Source organism: Phyllopteryx taeniolatus, chromosome 7, assembly GCF_024500385.1.
Source record: "Phyllopteryx taeniolatus isolate TA_2022b chromosome 7, UOR_Ptae_1.2, whole genome shotgun sequence".
NCBI classification, from domain to species: domain Eukaryota; kingdom Metazoa; phylum Chordata; class Actinopteri; order Syngnathiformes; family Syngnathidae; genus Phyllopteryx; species Phyllopteryx taeniolatus.
In genome coordinates, this window is record NC_084508.1 from 8,316,449 (window position 1) to 8,336,435 (window position 19,987).

Sequence of the window (19,987 nt, forward strand, 5' to 3'; positions counted from 1 at the left end):
TGTTTATATGTGCCCTGCGATTGGCTGGCGACCGGTTCAGGGTGTACGCCCGCGGCCCGAGTGAGGAGAAGCGGAACGGGAGTTGAATGAATGAATGAATGTTTCTTTATCCTGGTGAAATAATGCTTAAAACACAGTGATAAAGGATGAGTTGGGCGCGGAAGGGCCTGACCTCAACTCCATGGCTTTGGGAGCTGGTAAGCTGGATGAATGGACACAACTCATAAGCAAAGAAAACAATTATAATAACGAGTAAACAAATAAAAGAGTCGAGCAAAAACACTTTATCCGTTACATTTTTTTATTCATACATTCATTCATACAGTGGGTTTGTGGTTTAGTGGGGGTGCTCATACATAATATTGATTTTTCCCCCCCCCCCTCTCTCTATAAAATATAATATCACCTTTCAGATATAAATCCGGAAAAAGCAAGTCATGTTCAAGGCAGTCGGATGTGTCAGCGGACGCTCCAGTTGTAGAAATCACATTCTAGTAATATTACTAAAAAAAAAAAAAAGAGACCATTTTACTAGCCACGAGTCAGATGGTGGGGGATGGGGGGGGGGGGGGGGGGGGGGGGGCGATGACAAGGGTCCTCTCAAGAAGCAAACACTGTTAAATGTGTGGTGCAGATTGCGTGTGTGTGTTACTCCATCACACCAGCTCGCTGTGACCGGGTCCTGCGTTGAAGCTGTCTGTGAAGACAAACAAATGAGAAACTGTTTTTATGCAATGATGTCATATAAAATACATCCACTGTGTCACATGACCACGCAACGTTGTGTTAAGGATCATATCGTAGGTGGTTCAAAATGGCCCAAAAAAGGAACGATGGAACCATCCAATCGGTGTGGAAATGTAATGAAAATGCAAGACAAAAAAGGATTTTGTGATTATTTAGATTACAAACAACAATAACAATTGAATTGATCATCCAACTTTGATGCCGTGCTCGTCTCATAATAGGCAGCATAGGAAAAGAAAGAAAAGTAATGTGGCGCCGCCCATCTGTCTCGTGCCAATTCCAGAGAAGGAGTTGGTAAAAGTACCAGCCTTTGGAATTTGCTACAAATTAGAATGGCTGACTTGCCGTTCAATTTCGGGCAGGGGTCCTTGAGATGTTTTTGTGCATCCAGTTATGACGAAAATGCCCACCCAATTTTGCGTTGATTGGTCAACCTGGCATTATTCAATGAGAAATGGCTGCTTCAAACCAAAATGGGTGACATGTTCAATTTCAGGCATGGGTCCTTGAGACTTTTTTGTGCCCCGTTTTATAATTGACATATCCAGCTAATTGCGTGTCAATATATTTTTCTAACTTTATAATGGGGCGCAAATTGGTGACTAATTAGCATGTTTTTGTCTGGGACGCCTAGATTACAGTCTATACATTTTCACCAGGACACAAAAATTGGTCAATCTCTGGCGTATCAAATTGAGGCGCCAAAAACGCTGACTCAGTCGTCATTACATTTTTAAATGATTGAAATTGTGTTATTGTGTTATTACGGTACAGGACAAACACCTCACTGACAATGTCGCGTGCTTACACAAAGACACACAAACACGTATATAAAAAGCCAACATGTACCAGACAAGTCCAGTGACTTATTTCTGTTTTGGGGCAGTCTAGGCTTTTTCTCGGGGGGTTTGCGATTTGGGGGCTTCTCAATGCTAGTGGGGCTGTCCCTGTCGGTGCCTGAGTTGAACGAGCACATGGAGGAGACACGGAGCGACGTTAGCCAGGTACAAAGATCTCCGCACATTGACGTCTACACTCGTTGATCACATCGTTCCGCGATACCTGCGTCGCACGACACGGCTTTTCGGTTCCTCTGGGGTTTGACGGGCGCCTGAGGCCTCGATCCTTCTTCGCCTGAGTGAGTGACAGGAAAGCACGGGATGGTATTGTTACGTTCTTTTTTTTTTTTTTTTTTACAACAAACTCATCCAAGCACGCCCAATTGGTTAATTCATTGATCAAAATTTGAAAGCTTGAAAAAATATCAAGTGCGATAAACGGGCCCACATTTAGTCACGGCGAATCCTAAAAAGGATCCATTTTTGACACCATACTTCAAAAGCAGATCAGCCATGACAGATCATGACATTTTTTTCTAATGTAGGCAGAGTACGGCGTCAAAGGTTGATGATTATTTCGAGCATTCGCCATGAAAAAGAGGGCACGAAGAGCCTTTAAACACATTTATTTTGGTCATTGCATGACAAAGTCTTTTTCAACAGAGCCTCTGTCGAGCACTGCGGGAAATGGGCTATTTATAAGACACGACTGTCATTGTGACTGTCGCCTACTTGTCCCTCTACGCTTTGGAACGGCTGAGCAAAAATAACAACGAGACGGTTTACATGATGAGCGTGAGGCTAAAATGCCATCATAAGCGTCACTTTCGCTGACCTTGACTGGCGGCTCTGTCCGGCAGCCCGCGCGCAGGCCTGCTGACGGGCGGCGGCGGCGAAGGCGGAGGGGGTAAGATCCTCTCCGGGGCCGGGTCTTTCGGGAAGGTCACGTACGACGTCGTCTTTGGCTGTTTGAAACAATGACAACGGGAAGTAAATCTGTGTTCCCTCGCTGTATCGCGCTTCACCTATTGTGGATTCAGTGCAGATTGCTTTGGATTTTCAGTGTTTGCTGTAATTGTTGTGGTAAAATAAATGTCTCCTGGCCTAAGACACTCAAATTGTCAAACTAAAGAAAATACACATATTACAAGGAATGTACATAGCTTACAGTACTACTACGCATTACTGTATGATTAAGAGTTTAAAATGTGTTTAAGAGTATTAAAAGAGTATGGTAGAGGCGAATAAGAGTGTGGAGAAGGTTAATAAGAGTCTGAGGAGGTTGACACAGCTTTAAAACATGTATAAATAAAAAACGATATGTCTGCTACTTCGCAGATTTAATCTATGGCGTGGGGGGATGTAACGAGGACTGACTGTAGAAATATTCCTCCTTCGCACCTTTTCAGGAATGGGCGGAGGTTGAGCCTCCATCTTGTCCATCCCGGCCGGGTCCCTCTCGCCATCGTCATCCTCCTCTGCAGCAACAGAGAAGGAGTCGTGTTTTTGAATGACCTCCCCCAAAGAGTTTGACTCAGATCCGAAAGAATTACAAATTACAAATGAAAACAGCGCTCACCGAGTGCTTGGCTATGAGATACGAGTCCACGTGAAAAACAAAAGGCGAGTAAATGCGGTCTTTGCTTACCAGGTAGCGTGTCGGAGCTTTCTAGTCGATGCCTTTGCCTCAGTTTGGACAAGTTGGGTTTGCTACTTTGCGGCGGGGGTTCGGGTTTCGCCACATAGGGCACCGGTCGGCCGGCGTAGCCGCTCCTCCGGCCTTCCACGCAAGCATCGGGACTGACTCGTCTTTCCCCCTGAGCTTCCGCCTCCGTGCTCGCTTCCTGTTTGGGCGAGGGCGTCTTGTCCGAAGGGTACGGCGGCAACGGCCTTTGAGCGAAATGAAGCGCCTGGACTTGTCTGTCCGCCTTCCACGCACTCCTGTCCGTCCACCGCGCGTCCAGCTGCGCATCCGTCTGCTTGCCCTCCGACCACGAGCGGTCTATCTGCCTTCCGCCCAGCCGCTGTCTCTCCATCTTCCGGTCGATCTGCCACTGCGTGTGTCTCTCCACCGTCCACTGTCTGTCGGCGGTCAAAGCTTCTCCTGGCCTCTCGTCCGAGCGCCACCTCTCCGTGTGCCCCTCGCCCGGCATCCACATGTCTTCCGCCTGTAGCACCTCGCTGGTCCTCTGCTTATCGTCCGCCCAGTACTTGTCCGCCTCCTTTGGCGGACGCTCGGGCGCCGCGTCCTTTTCGGAGCGCTGTCGAAAACAAAGGTCGCAAATTGAAAGCAGGAGATAAAAGCCACACATGGCTCGTCAAGAGGCGAGCGACTCGGGTGGGATTGGGTTGCCAATTTTAGGACTTGCTTGACAAAAACAATTCGGTCTTGTTTACAGTTCTACATGCGCAGTAGTTCCTCTTCGATGCAATAGTTCCTGTCGGGCCAAGGTGGGGCCCTACTACATTCCAGGGGCCACAAGCGACCTACGTAACATCATGGCTCAATCTCTGCTCACACAGCACTGCGGCGTTGACGGGTTCCCTTATCGGTGGCAGGTCAACATTCACTGGACGTGCTCCGATCGAGTGGTTTGGGTCCACGGTTGGAATTACTTTTCATTTATTTCGGGGTTTCTGTTTCATCGTATCGCTGCAATTTTGAAGGTAAGCTTGCGAGGATCGGTTGCTAGCTTACTATGCCGACATATGACAAACATGTCGATCGTCGCTTTCGTTTAAGATACATGATTGTAGATAAGACCAAAAATGCGGGTCAAGTAATTCTCCGTCGTGTGAAACATATTTCTAGCGAACCCCTTGAAGAAACCTCCACTAGCCGCCGCTGTTTGCAACTCAAAGATAAGAAAGGACCCTTAACAACTATGACTTCAACTTGATCCGCCACTAAAACCGACATAGACAATGTTAAAATCTTGACCGTAGACTTATTTTTACCATCTCGCATTTGGTTAAAGCACACACACACACACACACACACACACACAACTTTCCCGCTCGTAGCTGGAGCTAGCTTTGAAGCGCTAGCTTGGATGAGCGTATGAGGGGCCTCAAAATGGCAGCGCTATGACAAGCTGCTATCTTTTGTGTAGTTACAGGCAAATCGTACATCTTTGACTTGGCTGCGCCCCAGTACCTCAGCGGGGGAGTAAAAGGGGTGTTTGCTTCCTCCCATGGCCGAATGCTGAATGGCTGGCATTGGCGGTGGCGGACTCAAAACCAAAGTATTTTTCCCATCGGGCCCGTCCCCTGGAGACCCCGCCCTGGTAGCGTACCTCGGAGGTTGGAGGAGAGTGTACACATTCTCTGTGGCCGTCCTGAAGATAGAACACAGGAGCATCAACAGCTAGCAGATAGACACTAGAGTGAACCCCCATCTATTTACAGGTCACTCGTCACAAATTTGCGGGTTTTTGTCCTCTTGTTGTAATACCCTACAATGCCCCAAGATGGCACCAAAGCCCTGGCTAAATAGTAATGTAGGAATCAGCATCAAGGAAGCATGTTGAAGTGATCCATCTCGACTGAGCGATAAACCTTTGCATGCCAGGGAGGAGCTAAGTTGAGCCTGGGTTGTTAGTGGAAGTGGTGCAGACAGCACGGGTTCGCTTCCCCCTCAGCGACAGAATGAATTGAAGTCAAAATTAGGGCTGTCAATTGATGAATCACACTTTTGAATTTGGATTGATAGCGATTAATCACAGGTGCCAAATATGCCACACATAGTGCCACATTTTGCTTTGGGATGGTATTTTAAACTTGCTGTGCTTCAATGGAAAGAGAGTTCAGCACTACACTATTATGCAAAATTATCTTTGTTTTCCCATCGGGGTGACTTTTAAAGCAAAATAAATTGCGCGATTAATCTGAGTTAACACATGATTAATGCGATCATTTTTTGGGCTTATTAATCACGAGTTAACGCTTTAACTTTCATAGCCCTCGTGAAGATGCTTGTCTCTCTACATGAACTCTGCAACTGACTTCTGAGCAGTTCAGGGTGTCGTCCGGTTCCTGCCCACAGGCCGCCGGGATAGGCTCCAGCTCCCCGCGACCCTGAACATGATAAGCGGTAAAGAAAAGGGTGGCATGGATGGATGGGCTTTACTGTTGTCATTTTCTGGCACTGAAAAGTGCCGCCGGCTGTCGTCGACATCTGTGTCCACACGCCTGTGTGCGCCATAAGTGGAAGATAAAGATAAATAAGGCACTTATTTTTCAGGGATATCTGGGAGAATCACTGTCCTCAAAAGAACCACCAAGAAGCATTTTAGGACACTCAAAGATGCAGATGGTATTTCCGTGGCATCATCTCGGATTTGAATGGCTAAAAGAAGGTGAACAGAGCAGGTACGTTCAGTAATAGCACTTTTTAAAAGCAGTTTCTTTGTTTACAGTCATCGCTCACTCATTGCTTTATTGCGGATTCAGTGCAGCGTGGCATCTTTTTAAAGGTCAATGTAGTGCAATTACTCACCGGCACAACCTTAGCCTGACGAATCGCTAATGCTGACTACACTGTCGGGGACCGTGAGTGTGAGGAGTAGCGCAAAAGAATTTTGTGGGCGCTAAAAGAGATTAGTGGCATTTCAATGAATTATAACGGGGAGAATGTACTTCATAGATGAGTAAATTGAGTTCCAAACTTGTAAATTACACTTGTAAGTCAAGGTATCACTGTAGGTGTACACACCCTGTGGGTGCCATAGCAACGGTGTGATCTCCGGAAAAGTCGGCGTCCGACTCCTGGTTGGACAACGTTTGGTTGCGGTTTCTGCGGAAACCGAAGATAGCGAGCACGTTCCTCCTCTTCTTCCTCCACAGTGAGTGTGTGTTGTGCAGAGAAGAGAGTGGACTGGAGGAGGAGAAGAAGAAGACGAAGAAGAAGGTCAGAGTTGGCATGTCAGACACGCTCGGTCCCGTCTGGCACAATCATGCCACGCGGCCTGTGTCAACTCTGTCGGGACCTCATTGGATTCAACAACCGCGTGTTTGCTGTTTCTCCTTCTGCAGTTTGACTGTTGCTAGGCAACACCTCTCCGTACACAATAGTTTAGCGCCATAAAATCCCTCCTCTTACTTTGTTGTTTTATATTCCTATGTAGACTTTTACCAAAGCATATGCATATTTTGTGGTCGACTTGTTCAACATGAACTACTTAAAGAAGCTGAACATTACTGCTTATCTTGTCGAAAATTCACTTCACTGGTGCATTCAAGGACCCTTGAACAAATAACAAAGTGTTGATTTCAAGGAAAAACAAAAAGCACTAAAAAGCTTTATGCAGTTTGTTGTGTGGCAGATTCCTTCTAAATTAGGTATTTAAATTTATCTGCAAAACTGTCACTTGACTGGTGCATTCAAGGACTCTTAGACAAATGAGATCTGAACAGAAAATGAAATGTCGCGGCAGTTTTCTTCTAAATAACGTATTTTTTTTGGCTAGTGTCTCCAAAAAATGTCACTGGTACATTCATGGACCCGTGGACAAATGAGATCTACCAGTAGGTGTTTGTTTTAAAGGAGTGGGGGGGGGGAATCACTGCAATTCTTTCTGAATTTTATAGTGTGGCAGATTTTTTTTTTTAAATTTAGTATTTGATGAAGAGAAACATCTCATTGCCACTTATGTCTCAAAAATACATTTAATTGGTGCATTCAAGGACCCTTGGACAAATGAGTACTAAATTTTGATTTTAAGGAATACAAAAAAAGCACTGCAACTATGACTATGACAATTAAGTAGTTGGGCAATTTATCAAAAACACTTTACTGTTGCATTTGAGGAAAAAAATGGACAAATGAGATGTGGGCGTAAGAGTGATTTCTTGTCAAATGCATTTGCTATTGTGGCAGATCCCTTCTGAAATTAAGCAATCAGCTCATGTCTCGAAATGTCTCAAAAACACACTGCACTGGTGCATTCAAGGGCCCTCGGACAAATGAGACATAGTGTTGAGTTGAAGGAATAAGAAAAGCTACATTGAAGAGCGACGAGGGGCATTTCAACAGTGGGAAGAAGGAAACATTTACCTATCAGGAAGGACTCTTTTAGTATAAAAATCTGGCAGTCCGTCATCCAGAGGGCTTATTCCTCCATTTTCACTACAATTCTGAACACACAGAACATAAACACACAGCGCTTTAAGGGGTTACATCACTTCCAGTAGCTTCTATTTATAAATGCAATCAAAGAAATGGATTGCCATCTCCAGTGAAATGACGTAATCCAAGTGCGGCCGCCTTTTGGAGATGAGCCCATACGGAGCGAGCGGTCGGGCGTGAGCATGAAGGAATCGTTTGCGTGGCTGGATTGACAGAGCAAGTGCAGTACCTACTCAAAGCGAAAGGCCCCTCACCGTCTCGGCTGGTAGGTAGCCCCCTTTGTGCCTGCGTGGAGGTCTCGGGCGGACCCTGGTCACGTGGCGGAGGGGCAGACCCTGCGTGGGCAGCTCGGACAGGCCCTCCCAGGAGGCCGAGCGGGACAGAGGCGTGGAGTAGGAGGGGACGGAAGGAGGCGGCGAGGAGCTGCAGTCGTCGCAGAGACCTGAGGCGGAAAGACAATACGGATGGGAAAAAACGACTTTGGGGCAAGAGAAGCGGGGTACGCCAATGGACCGGGCACCTATTGACAAACAAGCATTCCCCCTTCCGTTCACATCGATTGACAATTTAGTTTTCGATGAACCTCACATGCAGGTTTTTGAAATGTGAAAACCCGCTCAAGCACGGGGAGAGCATGCAAAGTCCGCATAGGAGGACGGAGACTCAAATCCAGACTTCTGACAGAGAGGCAAGACATGCGATCTATTATGCTGCCAGTAAACAATCCATTGATATTTGATTGCTAATCATCCCTATCATCAATCCAAATCTCCAAATCTCCATTACTGCTCGGCTGCAATTGAAAAAAAAAAACTCGTCTTTCTGACGGCGAGACCACAAAAGGGAAAAATGGACTCATCAGACAGTAAGCTAATGGAGCAATTTGTGTCACAACAGGGGGGTTCGGAGCTCTGACGGGAAAAACGGAGACAGACGCAGGATGCGCAGCACGACTCACTCAGCCTGGTGGAGACGGGTCGTATTCGTCTTGTTCTCGAGCTGCGCTTCTTAATGGCTATTGTATCCTGGAAGGGAGGAAGATGCTGAAAGACTGGAGACAAAAACATGGCATATAGAGCAAAGAATATAAAGACAGCCCACGGCGTTTGTCCGTGGGAGTTTCATCAAAACAAATTGCTTTTTAAAGCCTTTTTCTGTTGCCAACAAACTTAAAAGAGCTAAATATAGAACAAATATAACACATAACATCTGAGATCCTGCAGGCTGACAGCTACAGAAGAGATGCTTTTAAATTATGCAGTTTGATTGTTAGCAAAGTGACTAGTAAGTTTACAGAGAAGTTCGAGATAAAAGTGAGGAAAAGGGGGCTGGAAATTGATCCTTGAGGAACTCCTCTCAAGACACTAACTACATTTTAAGCTACGTTGTATTAGATCAAATCCTAAAAAAATATTGTCAAACTTTCGGCAAAAAGGATTTCATGTAGCCTGCATCAGTCCAGTCCAGCGTGTACACCGCCTCTTGCCCGAAGTCAGCTGGAATATTTTCCAGCTCAACGCTACCCTAGCAAGGACAAGCGTTATACAAATTAGATGGATGGCTGGATTTTATGTCACCCATCTGTCAGGGATAATTGGTTCCAGTTGGGCATATCACTAGGGTCGCGGGCGTGCTGGAGCCTATCCCGGCTATCTTCGGGCGAGAGGCAGGGCACACCCTGAACTGGTCGCCAGCCAATCGCAGCAGTTGGGCAGATTTTGGGTTAGTTCCCTAGTCAGGGTTAAAGTAATTCGGCAAAAATGGCTTCCCGTTCAATTTCTTGCGTGGGTCTTTGAGACTTCTTTTGTGCGTCCCGCCATCGAATGTGGGCAGATCCTCCGATCAAACTTTGATGAGGATGATTTTGAGGACTGGCCACAAAAAACGGGGTACGAGGGTCCGTTCACCACCGCTCGCAGCTTATACAAGTGGATCCTTTTTCGTTCTCCTCGCAGCGTACCCTCACTTACTATACTGGTGCCGAGCTCCTCCTCGGTGATGTCCAGAGAGTCTCTGTGTCTGTTGAACCTCCAGCCTGTCCCGTCTTCACACGACCCATCCCAGCGTTTGAGATGAGACACCTGGTGGGTCTGGGACGGAGAGCCCTCTTTAATGTTGGGACTTTCGACCACTCAAGGCGCACGTGAACGGGAACTTTGGCAAGGTTATACTTACCAGGGTTTTGTGGGTGGCGTAGAGCTCCTGCAGAATTTGGTCCACGATGGAGTTGGTGAGATAGGAAACCACAGACAGTTTGACTTCTCTGCAGAAGATAAAAGAAGAAAAATGAGCGAAAGCAACGGATTTATCATGTTTTGTTTGAAATGACAGACCGCTTGCATTGGGACCAAGGAGTGATATCACAAGTCAATATCTGACGCCCTCTCATAACAGACAATAGCACAATACATCATAATAGCAAGATTACTCCAAAGAAAAGAAGACAGACTTATGTTGCACTTTTCTAAAAAGACCCACTACTGAGGTTCCACTTGCCTAAAATGTAGACACACCATTAATATTGCACTTTCCTAGAAACAGAAGAAACTATGGATGTTGCACTTTCCTCAAAAGAAGACCAATCTCACTTCAGTCTTTTCATTTGATGAAAGTGCCACATCAGTAGTTTGCCTTCTTTTCAGAAGACTTACTCTAAGGCTCGATGGACGTCCTGCGCTGCTCTTTCCATCAGGGCGCTGCGGATGGCGGCGCGAGGGACAGACACGCGCTCCGAGACGGACGAGAGCGGCGTGGCCAGCCGCTCTGCCGCGGCGGACGACAGGGGGCACAGCTCGCGGCACAGAGACACCATCGAATCGACGATCGCCTGCGCGCGAACATCCTCTCGTAGTTACTTCGGCTAGATCATGGTTCAAGTGACAATTTTAACTGGGATATGAGTCATGGAAGAAAAAAAAAATGGCGGATTTCTTCAGATAGGAATCGGGCCTTGAATCATGTACCGCTGCAATCTGGCATATGCGTAACTCCTTTTTGCAAGTTCCCCTTCAAACAAGTCGTGTCGGCATCCTAGTTATGCTCGTTGGCGGAGCATATACACAGACGCGCGCATTTTCTGTTCATGTGGTCATGTGACGCTCCACGTATACGGCGGGATTGCAGCGTAAACGCACAGGTCGGAAAGACTCGGCATCGTGGAAATACAGTAATACAGTCCGGAGACTGATCCCTGCTAAGAATAACAAAAAACACGAGTAATTGATGCTCTTGAACTAACTTCAACTTTGTTCTTCCAGCCCAAGATGACGACAAAGTGGTGCGTTCAGGACTTTGGCCTGAACACGCGGGGGAACATTGACGGCATTCAATCAGAATTGGTTAGCTGGACCTGCAATGTCATTCTAAATCCATTCTTATTCATTCTCCATAATGTGTGAAAAAAAAGCTACCTGAAGCTCCTTGTCGGCGGCTTTGGCGAGCTCGCCGGCCAGCGAGTCCAGACGTTGGCGCACCGGCCCGTCCACGGAAAGCACGTGGGCCAGTTCGCATAGGGAGGGGTACAGCTTGGAGCGTGCAAAGAAAAAAAAGGAAACATGCATTCATTGTATTTCCCCCCTCCGACATGCGACATGCGACACATCCCGTGGTGAACGTCGCAAGGCTCACCGCGCGGGAATTCCTGGCCTCCTTGAGCACTTGTTTGGCTGCTTGAATGTCGTCCGCCTCTCCGACGCCTCGCAGCTGGCACACCTGCTGCTGGACGCGGGCGCACAGACGCTCCATCACCTTGAAAATTCAAAAATGCAAACACACACAGAAAGACATACAGTACACACACACACACACACAAAGTCCCATTTTTCTTGCCCAGATTTTGCTGTCAGCTTTTTAGTTCATGTCGGATTTTGATCCATTTTTGTCATATTTGTAAATAGTTTAGCTTGCTTTTTGTCATATTTTTTGTCAGTCTTTGTCATCTGTCATCAGTCATTCTTTTGTCAGATTTCTACTTGCTGTTTTAAGTTTTTAAAAGGTTTTTCACCAGTTTTTTTTATCAGATAATTCTCAGTTTCTTTTGCCCTATTTTTGTCAGGTTTTTTTTGTCTTATTCTTCTTAGGTTTTTCTCAGCATTCCGTTTTCTTTCGATACTTTTGTATTTTTTCATCGGCCTTTTAAACATTTATTTTGGTCATTCTTCTGTATGTTTGTCAGATTTGTATCTTTTTTGTCATGTTGGTAATTTTTTGGGTCAGTTTTCGTCATAATTTTGTCACATCCACGTCAGGATTTGGATTCATTTTTGGTTTTTCAAATTTGTGTAATTTGGTCATTTTTACCTCCTTTTGTCATTTTTTGTCATCTTTGTCAGTTTTAAAAAAAAATCTGTTTTTTTATTTGTATGTTCCTTTGCCATATTTGTTTTTTTTTTCGCCCTCCAAGATTTATTTTGCTGTCGTCAGCTTTTAAAATGGTTTCTGTCGTTCTCTTGTCAATTCATTCCCAAATTTGTACCTGCATTTTTGTCAGATTTTGACCCCTTTTCAGAATTTTCCACCCGAATTATGTCAGATTCTTGCTGTATTTGCCAGTTTCTTTCCAGATTTCTTTCATTTTTGGTCGTTTTATGTTTTTTTGGGCATGTTTTGTCAGATTTGTATCCAGTTTTTTCATATTGTTAATTTTTGCCAACATTTTGCCAGATGTACAGCAATATCAGATTTTAGTCAGTTTTTTCCCCTCCAATTTTTGACTGTTTTTTTGTTTTGATTTTACGTTTTTGTCAGATTTGCATCTCATGTATTTGTTGTTGGTTTTTTTTGTCGCCATTTTCTTTCAGCTTTCTGTCATTCTTTTGGTGAATATTTGTTTTGTGTCCCATTGGTTGAAAATGAGTTTTTCATATAAAAACAAGCCCAAATAGCAGCACTACCTGCTCGGCGGTGCTGGTGACGAGGCCTTGGTGCAGCCGCAGAGCCTGACGCTGGGAGAAGCGCTGAGTCTGGTTGTTCCTCACCAGAGCCCGTTGGATCTGTGCAGGAAGTCAGGAATTCGACACCCTTGGGCGCACCTCCCTCACTAAAACTCAAAACACCGCACCCACCTTGGTCAGCGCCTGCTCCGTCCTCTCAGGGGCGCCGCGGTACGCCTGGCTGATGTCGCTCAGGGGGAGAGGCATGTACTGCAGGGTGAAATTACTTAAGAGGGGAGAGAAGAAGTAGGAATGAGCTCCATCAGCCACACACGGTAACTAACCACTTATCTACGGCTGCCTCCATATTTGCGGGGTTAGTTAAGTTCAAGCCCATCCCATCCCATAATATCCCCACCACGCGAGGAAGTGAGTAGTACCCACTTCAACCATGTCCGAAGTTTGCCTCAAGCAACGGCTGAACATTTTAAGATAGCAATGTGGAGAGCATCAATTTGCCAGGCTCGTGTTGCCAATTGCAACTCGGTCTGCATTTACGCTGCGGGTCAAATGTCATCTGATGATGTAACTATGTACGACACAGGTAAACAACTCCGTGTTCATTTCCCCTGTTTAGTGGTCTATTTCGGCATTCGACGACACTGGGAGATCGCATCGAAAGGTATATAAACTGCAGTATATTTAGTGGCTATAATATAGATTTCATTCATTATTCCATTTACAAGCCATATCAATTCAAAGACAAAGTAGAGTAATATAGTAATTCATCATGGTGGTCAGCAATGTTTTTGTTTTTTGTTTTCCCCCGGGGTACATTTCAAAATTTGGAGAGCTTTTCCTCGTTACTTTTATTTTAACCATCATTTTTGTTTGTTTCAGCATAAATTAGTTTTTTTCCCCGCCTTTATGCACAACATATTTGAATTTTTTTAAAACCCCAAATTTCTTGATAAAAACTTAGGCAAGTAGCACAATAATTAGGAGATAATACGTATGCTTTCGTGGACCCCCCCGACCCATTTCTTTACAGCAAAAAAAAAAAAATCCTTTATTTGGAAGACGAACACCAATAACTTGAAAGTTATATGTTTTTCGACTTCATTTCCCTTCATCACCTTTTCGGGGATTGGTAATGCGAAACAAGTTTTGATTATTAATAATAATTTGGAGGTGAATGCTCTTCATTGGACGGCAACAATGTCTGAGCTGCACAACACGGGAGGGAAAAGATTGCAATTTCATGATTTGAACCATGTAGTTCCAACTGGTCTGCATCCATATGACAGCGTTTAAATAGCCGTTGAAAAAACAACAGAAAACCCGCTTATTGTCTTACTGTTCAAGTGCTCTGGCCACATCGAGAAATCCTGCTGCCGAGGTGTTGTTGCGATCCCATGTCACGCTCCTGCATGGAGTAAGCAGGCAGTGAACACTTGCCCTCCAAATCCTCCGCTCTAATCGCTGCCTGTAACCGCATCGCGAGCGGGCTCCGCATCTTTACCGGAGCGTGGTGTTGATCTGCAGGGCTTTGCTCAGCATCTTGGCGCCGATGTCGTCCATGTTGTTGCCGCTCAGGTCCACTTTCCTCAGGCAGGTGTTGCTCCCCAGGGCGTTGACCAGCACCGTGCCCCGGGAACGCAGTCGCGAGTCGGTCAGCGAAAGGCTCTGCAGGGCCTGGAGAGGAACCGGAAGAGTGCTTCATCGTGACTTGACACACTGTATGTCTGAATGATTGACTATACGCGTGTGTGGAGCGACATAGCGATGGGGGAACGCGGTGCAAACAGGGAGCAGCAATAATTGATGTTACTGCACAAAGAAATGCAATGTGACCAGGATCCCCCCCCCCCCCCCCCCCCTCAGTACCTCCACCAATAAGGCTTCATTTCATCACTGTTTCTCAGTAACGAAAATTGCTGAATTCCTAACGAATTCTGCCCCAGGTCCTTGAGACTTCATTCGTGCGTCCGATTAATAAAGATTTTGTGTCGATTGTGAAACTGGTTTCGGGGAAATTGTTTTTTTCTAACTTTACGAATCCTCGCCAAAAGGATCGTCAAACTTTGACACAGTGCCCTGCAGTCAAAAAAGGGGGCGCAACTGAGTGAGTTTTGGGGGTCAAGTTAAAGTACCATAAAATACATTCATTTTCAACAGGACACACACACACTTAACAAAATTGTTACTTTTTTTTTTTTCCATGTGCGTAAAGACCCCCCCAAAAGGCAATCCTAAAAGAGGGCCTTTGGAGATTCAGGCTACTTTGGTCTTTTTGTGCATGAACCTTCATTCTCAAACTCGAGCAAATGCAGGACGAAGATGTTCTATTTGGAGTGGTTTCAAATTAGGACCGGCGTGTTCTCCTCGGTGAGCGGGTCATCACAAAAACATCACATTTCGTGTCCACGCGGATGAGTCGTCCTGTCCTCACTCACACAGTCCTCCTCTTGTATGAGCTGCACCAACTTCTGCAAGACTTCATCCAGAACCCTGCGGATGTAAAGAGCGAATGAGCTGAGGCTAATTACTGCCATTTTCCCGCAACTGCATAGCGAGTGAGAAGCTGGCGGCATACGAAAAGTGAAGTAGAGTCAACAGAGCTGTTCATTCCAGCTGGCGCATCCTGCGCTCGCAACATGTTTGATTTGTATTGTTTTCTTGCAAGCATACGCACGACCCGAGATGCAAATAGCCGCACGAAAGGCGCGCCGCAGAGCACCTGTTTTTGATGTTGAAGTTCTTGCCGAGATGAAGGTGTTTCAGCGAGGGGTGTCTGGAGAGGGCGGGCAGCGCCGTGAGCAAGTCTGCATCCAAACCTGTCGACACGAGAGCAGCTCAAAAGTCGCCCGGGGATAAACGAGACAAAAACAGGCAAGGTCAAAGGTGGGGGGGGGGGATATATGTCGCCCCGTGTCACCGTACCGTTGTCTGAGATGTCCAGAGTGGCGATGGAGGAGACTCTGGGGAAGAGCTCCTGGAGGACGGCAGCTCCTGCACATCGAAGCTGGAGGATGGGAGGAAAATGGGACACGAGCGCATTCATGTACAGCGGTACTGTGGCTGGTGGATTCCCAGAGTCACGAGCCACTCAGCATTTTCGCTAGCGACACGTTTGCTGTCGGACAATAGGGCTTATGCGGAACCAGCTTCCACATTCGGTAAAACAGATCAATTCTCCCCAAATTCACACTTGAGTGTGTTGCCAAACACCGCTTGAGAAGACACCACTCGGAGAAGAGATCACAGTAAATAGACTTGGACAAATGTCTGGCTTTTCCTTCCTTCCTTAATTCCCCCCACCCCTTCAAAACACTTCTCTCTTCACGCATATGTTTGTTCAGTTGTGTGGGTGCGCGTGTGCGTGTGGTTTTCTGAAAGAGAAGGACAAAAAAGTACCAATAGGCAAGTGCATACAGCGTGGCGTCAAAAGGTACACTTTGCAAAGCAGATTGAACAAAACACAGTTAAAACAGCAATATCAGAGCACATCCTGTCGACGAAAGTCCAATTCGCACTGCTTCTGGTGCGCTACGTAGCGGACTGACACTATCTTACAGATTCCCAAGTCCCGTCAATCGAAAATAGTCAAACGTGTTTTTCTTTATATTTATAAAGACTTAGTGCTTTAAAAAACAAACAAAATCAAACCTCAACATGAGTATTCATCTTGGGCAATACGTCCGGGTGCCACATACTCACCTCACAGCCGCTGATGTCCAGGTGAAGGTCATTGATGTGGGGGTTGGAGGTTAAGCCTGCCAGGAGAGCCCTGTGGAGCCACCAGGAGGAACCTGAATATATCTCTGAACATCAAACATTGTTTAAAATTGTCTTCTAAAACCCCTGGAGTGCATACCCACCCATTAAGTGTGAACATCCCTGCTCTAAATTGTCCATAGGTTTACATTTAAGCGCGAAAGCTTGTTTGTGTACATATGCCCTGTGATTGGCTTGCAACCAGGGCGCGGCGTACCAGGCTTCTTGCCCAAAATCGGCCGGGATAGACTCCAGCTCACCCGTGACCGTAATGAGGACATCCGCTAGAAAACCAATGGAGCACCTGAGGACGTCAGGGGGCAGTTTCATGGCCGCCAGGCTGACGTGGGTGAGGCTGAAGGCGGCACTGAAGAATCGCCGGAACAACGGCACCGTGTCTTTTCCTTTCCTGTCAGGTCAAAACAAACAAACAAACAAACAAAAGTAAGAGAGAGGGAAAGAGACGGATGAGATGAGAGTGGACGTTGTTGACACGCCGAGCGCAAAGTACAGACATCGCAGCCAGTGAGTGCGGGTCAAATGATGGATGGCTCCACTTAAATATTCATACACAATGAGAGCTCTCAAACCGCAGCCGTGGAGAGCAAACACGCTGTTCCAGTGAGTTTGCTGTTCCAGTGGGGGGAGAAAATATTACACAGTGGTTCCTTGGTTAAGAGTTTCGAATTCATTCCATGACTCAATTCACTCGTGTGTGTTGAGTACATCAAATCCGTTTTCCCCATTCGAACCAATTGAAATGAAATGAATCCGTTCCAGCCACCCTTTTCCGACTGAGGACCACGGTCTCGGATTTGGGGGTGCTGATTCTCATCCCGGCCGCGAACCGCTCCAGTGAGCATTGGAGATCACGGCTTGATGAAGCCAACGGAACCACATCATCTGCAAAAAGCAGAGATGCAATGCTGAGCCCACCGAACCGGACCCCCTCTACGCCTAGAAATTCGGTCCATAAAAGTTCTGAACCGAATCAGTGACAAAGGGCAGCCTTGGCGGAGTCCAGCCCTCCACTGTTCCACGGCCAGGACGAAAACCACGCTGCTCCTCCTGAATCTGAGATTCGACTTCCAGACGGACCCTCGAATGGACCTTACCAGGGAGGCTGAGGAGTGTGATCCCCCTGTAGTTCGAACACAACTACCGGTCCCCCTTCTCAAAAAGTGGGACCACCACCCCAGTCTGCCAATCCAGAGGCACTGTCCCCGATGTCCACGTGATGTTGCACAAACCCCCCCGCCACGATGAAGTGACAGCTCAAGGAGGGGGCTAAATTCCATCTTACCATTCATTAAAGAAATAGTATTTATATTCGGATGTCACTCATTTCTATGATTACGCAATACCTCAATTACTGCTATCTAGCGGTATTCATCGAACACAGCACTTACCAATACTGCAAAGTATTTTCTGTACATTTTATGCTTGCAGGTTTTTGTGTTTAAGAAGTATATACAATGTGTTTAAAAAGTGTGTTTTGACCAGTTGAAATGTATTTAAAGCATGTGGGAGGGGTGCAACTGTTAAAAAAAAAAAAAAGTTTCTTATATGCCTGCACTATAAGGCAGATTGTCACCTATTGCGGGTTGGTGTCAAATGTATGGGAAAAAAAAAAGGTGTAAATCATCAAAGTGGACATGCGGGACAATGGCAGAATGAAGGGATGGCGATACGAAAGAAGGACAGATGAAGCTTTAAGAAGCATTGCAAAAGGATAGCTCCCGGGGTTTCAGCCCTTAGTGCTCAGGCAAAGGTCAAAGCCGGGACTAACCTGTGGGAGAAAGAATTTTTGGAAAGATTCAGAAAGGCGAGATCAGCACAACAGCCCCTCAGAAGAGCCCCGAACAGCTGCGTGGGACAGGGCGGAAACGGTTGATGACGACAGACGCGATGCTTTCAAAACCTTGGATTGTTCAAGCCTTACTGAGTCCACAGAGCAATCTGTGCCCGACAGGTCCAAATGCACCAGGCAGTTGGGCTGAGACAGGAAGAGATACAAGCTCTGCAAACAGAGAAAGAAGAGACGACATACAGGCTTCAAGGAAAAGTGGCGGAATTCAACTCATGCACTGCGCTTCCGGACCGAGGCGTCGTCCCCGGACAGCACGCCGGGATTCTTGCTCAGGTCCAAGTGCAGGAGCGAGTTGGAGTACTCGTCGCTTGAGTTCAGCGCCATAGAAAGCGACACCACCCCTGGATGGTTAGACAAGCCACAGTGAGGAAAGGCGGATGGGTAGAATGCAATTTGAATATTAGGAGTGACATTTCATCAAAGATGACGGCTTGGCGAATACGGATCGTACGTCAATAACGTTGTCAATTGTAAGCCGAGGTACCGCTGCACCAGCCGGGCCCACTCAGCTGTCTGAATGGCAAACCCGCTCGGAAAAGCATCAGAGGTTTTGGGGAAAAGCCGAATTGAATCACTGCTCTGCATTCAATACAAACTATGCATCAGTAAGGAAAACAGTGTCATTGGTGCAGCAATGCGCTTACTCAGAGATTCCCCACTGATCCTCGCCAGCAAATGAACTCAAAGCACGAACCTTTGGAGGTGAGCGAGGTCTTGGAGAGGTTGAGGAGACGGAGACCCTTGCTGAGACGACACATCTGCTGGATCAGGTTGGCCACGCCTGGCAATGGGGAATGTGTTTGAAAAAAATCCGAGTACATTTAAACAATAACAGTAATCGGGCGCGAGCTATGCCGCGGATTCTAATTTGAATTGCTATTCATTGAATGGATTCACTATGAATAGTCATGATACTACAAACTGATGAGTTCGAATCTCTTTTTGTAACGCATTTCTTTACAACATTGCTCTTAAAAGCGCAGTGGTACAATGAGATACGAGTGACCCTACTTACGTCACGTCAGTCCAGATGTCACGTCAACATACTTCCTTGACACCAATTCCAATTTACACAGGGCTTCAATCGTTCCCCAAACAGGACATTTCTTACCATTTCCCAGGAACCCAACATCCGATTTTCAAAATGATTGGTGTCTTGTACCTTGGGTGAAGTGAGCATTCCAACCAGACTCAGTATTTTGACAGACAGTCCTTTTTTGGGGGGGGGGGGAATTTTGTCACGTTGCTAATGTGAGGGATTTCTGTACATCGTGTCTCCCAGCATTGCCTCCTGTTCGGCCAGTCGCTCTCACAGTCGCAGTCACACTCGCGCGTGGCGGCGCTCGGCTCAGCGGGAGCAATTAGCGTTTGAGCGTCTCGCTAACGGACGCTTGGACACGGTCCCTAGAGCCTTCAGAGACGCGTCACTCCCTTCAAATGAAGGTCCGGTGGCGAAACCCTACTGCTTGTCAAACATTTGATTCGCGTTAGACATTCATGAAAATGGCAAAATAGTTAAGCTAAGACCACGTGGCTTGTTACTCCTAAAGTGTAACGACCTCTTTTGTGTGGATGCGGTCACTCTACCTTGGTTGTCCAGGGAGTTGTGGGCCAGGTTGAGCGAGTGGATGACTGCGGCGGGGTTCTCGGAGAGGGCGGCCGCCATCTTGTGTGGGAAGTCTCTGCCACACGGCGTAGAGTTCCAAAGCATATCATATCACATGTCAAACATCTATGTAGACAGTTGCTCTACAGT

The 19,987-nt window shown here is 46.6% G+C and overlaps 1 protein-coding gene across 4 annotated transcripts in view; it reads right to left on the reverse strand.

Moving 5' to 3' along the window:
- Nucleotides 1-304: 304 nt before the first annotated feature.
- Nucleotides 305-19,987, reverse strand: part of LOC133480819 (capping protein, Arp2/3 and myosin-I linker protein 3-like) — a 29,680-nt gene continuing 9,997 nt past the window's right edge. Inside the window, exons 11-40 of one of the 4 annotated variants that reach the window (XM_061779451.1) lie at nt 19,819-19,913; nt 18,926-19,012; nt 18,463-18,572; nt 18,304-18,381; nt 18,151-18,227; nt 16,666-16,770; nt 16,305-16,374; nt 15,528-15,609; nt 15,325-15,421; nt 15,041-15,095; nt 14,107-14,279; nt 13,942-14,010; nt 12,777-12,870; nt 12,606-12,704; nt 11,341-11,460; nt 11,124-11,237; nt 10,365-10,540; nt 9,889-9,976; nt 9,684-9,803; nt 8,672-8,738; nt 7,968-8,155; nt 7,642-7,721; nt 6,301-6,462; nt 4,744-4,924; nt 3,235-3,847; nt 2,988-3,064; nt 2,422-2,551; nt 1,810-1,881; nt 1,597-1,704; nt 558-697 (exon numbers count right to left, since the gene is read on the reverse strand). In XM_061779451.1, coding sequence (XP_061635435.1) covers nt 657-697; nt 1,597-1,704; nt 1,810-1,881; nt 2,422-2,551; nt 2,988-3,064; nt 3,235-3,847; nt 4,744-4,924; nt 6,301-6,462; nt 7,642-7,721; nt 7,968-8,155; nt 8,672-8,738; nt 9,684-9,803; nt 9,889-9,976; nt 10,365-10,540; nt 11,124-11,237; nt 11,341-11,460; nt 12,606-12,704; nt 12,777-12,870; nt 13,942-14,010; nt 14,107-14,279; nt 15,041-15,095; nt 15,325-15,421; nt 15,528-15,609; nt 16,305-16,374; nt 16,666-16,770; nt 18,151-18,227; nt 18,304-18,381; nt 18,463-18,572; nt 18,926-19,012; nt 19,819-19,913 — 3,628 coding nt within the window. In that variant the 3' untranslated portion in view covers nt 558-656. Of the gene's footprint in view, nt 698-1,596; nt 1,705-1,809; nt 1,882-2,421; nt 2,552-2,987; nt 3,065-3,234; nt 3,848-4,743; nt 4,925-6,300; nt 6,463-7,641; nt 7,722-7,967; nt 8,156-8,671; nt 8,739-9,683; nt 9,804-9,888; nt 9,977-10,364; nt 10,541-11,123; nt 11,238-11,340; nt 11,461-12,605; nt 12,705-12,776; nt 12,871-13,941; nt 14,011-14,106; nt 14,280-15,040; nt 15,096-15,324; nt 15,422-15,527; nt 15,610-16,304; nt 16,375-16,665; nt 16,771-18,150; nt 18,228-18,303; nt 18,382-18,462; nt 18,573-18,925; nt 19,013-19,818; nt 19,914-19,987 lie in introns of all 4 variants that reach the window. The other 3 variants (XM_061779452.1, XM_061779454.1, XM_061779453.1) reach the window with 3 other exon arrangements.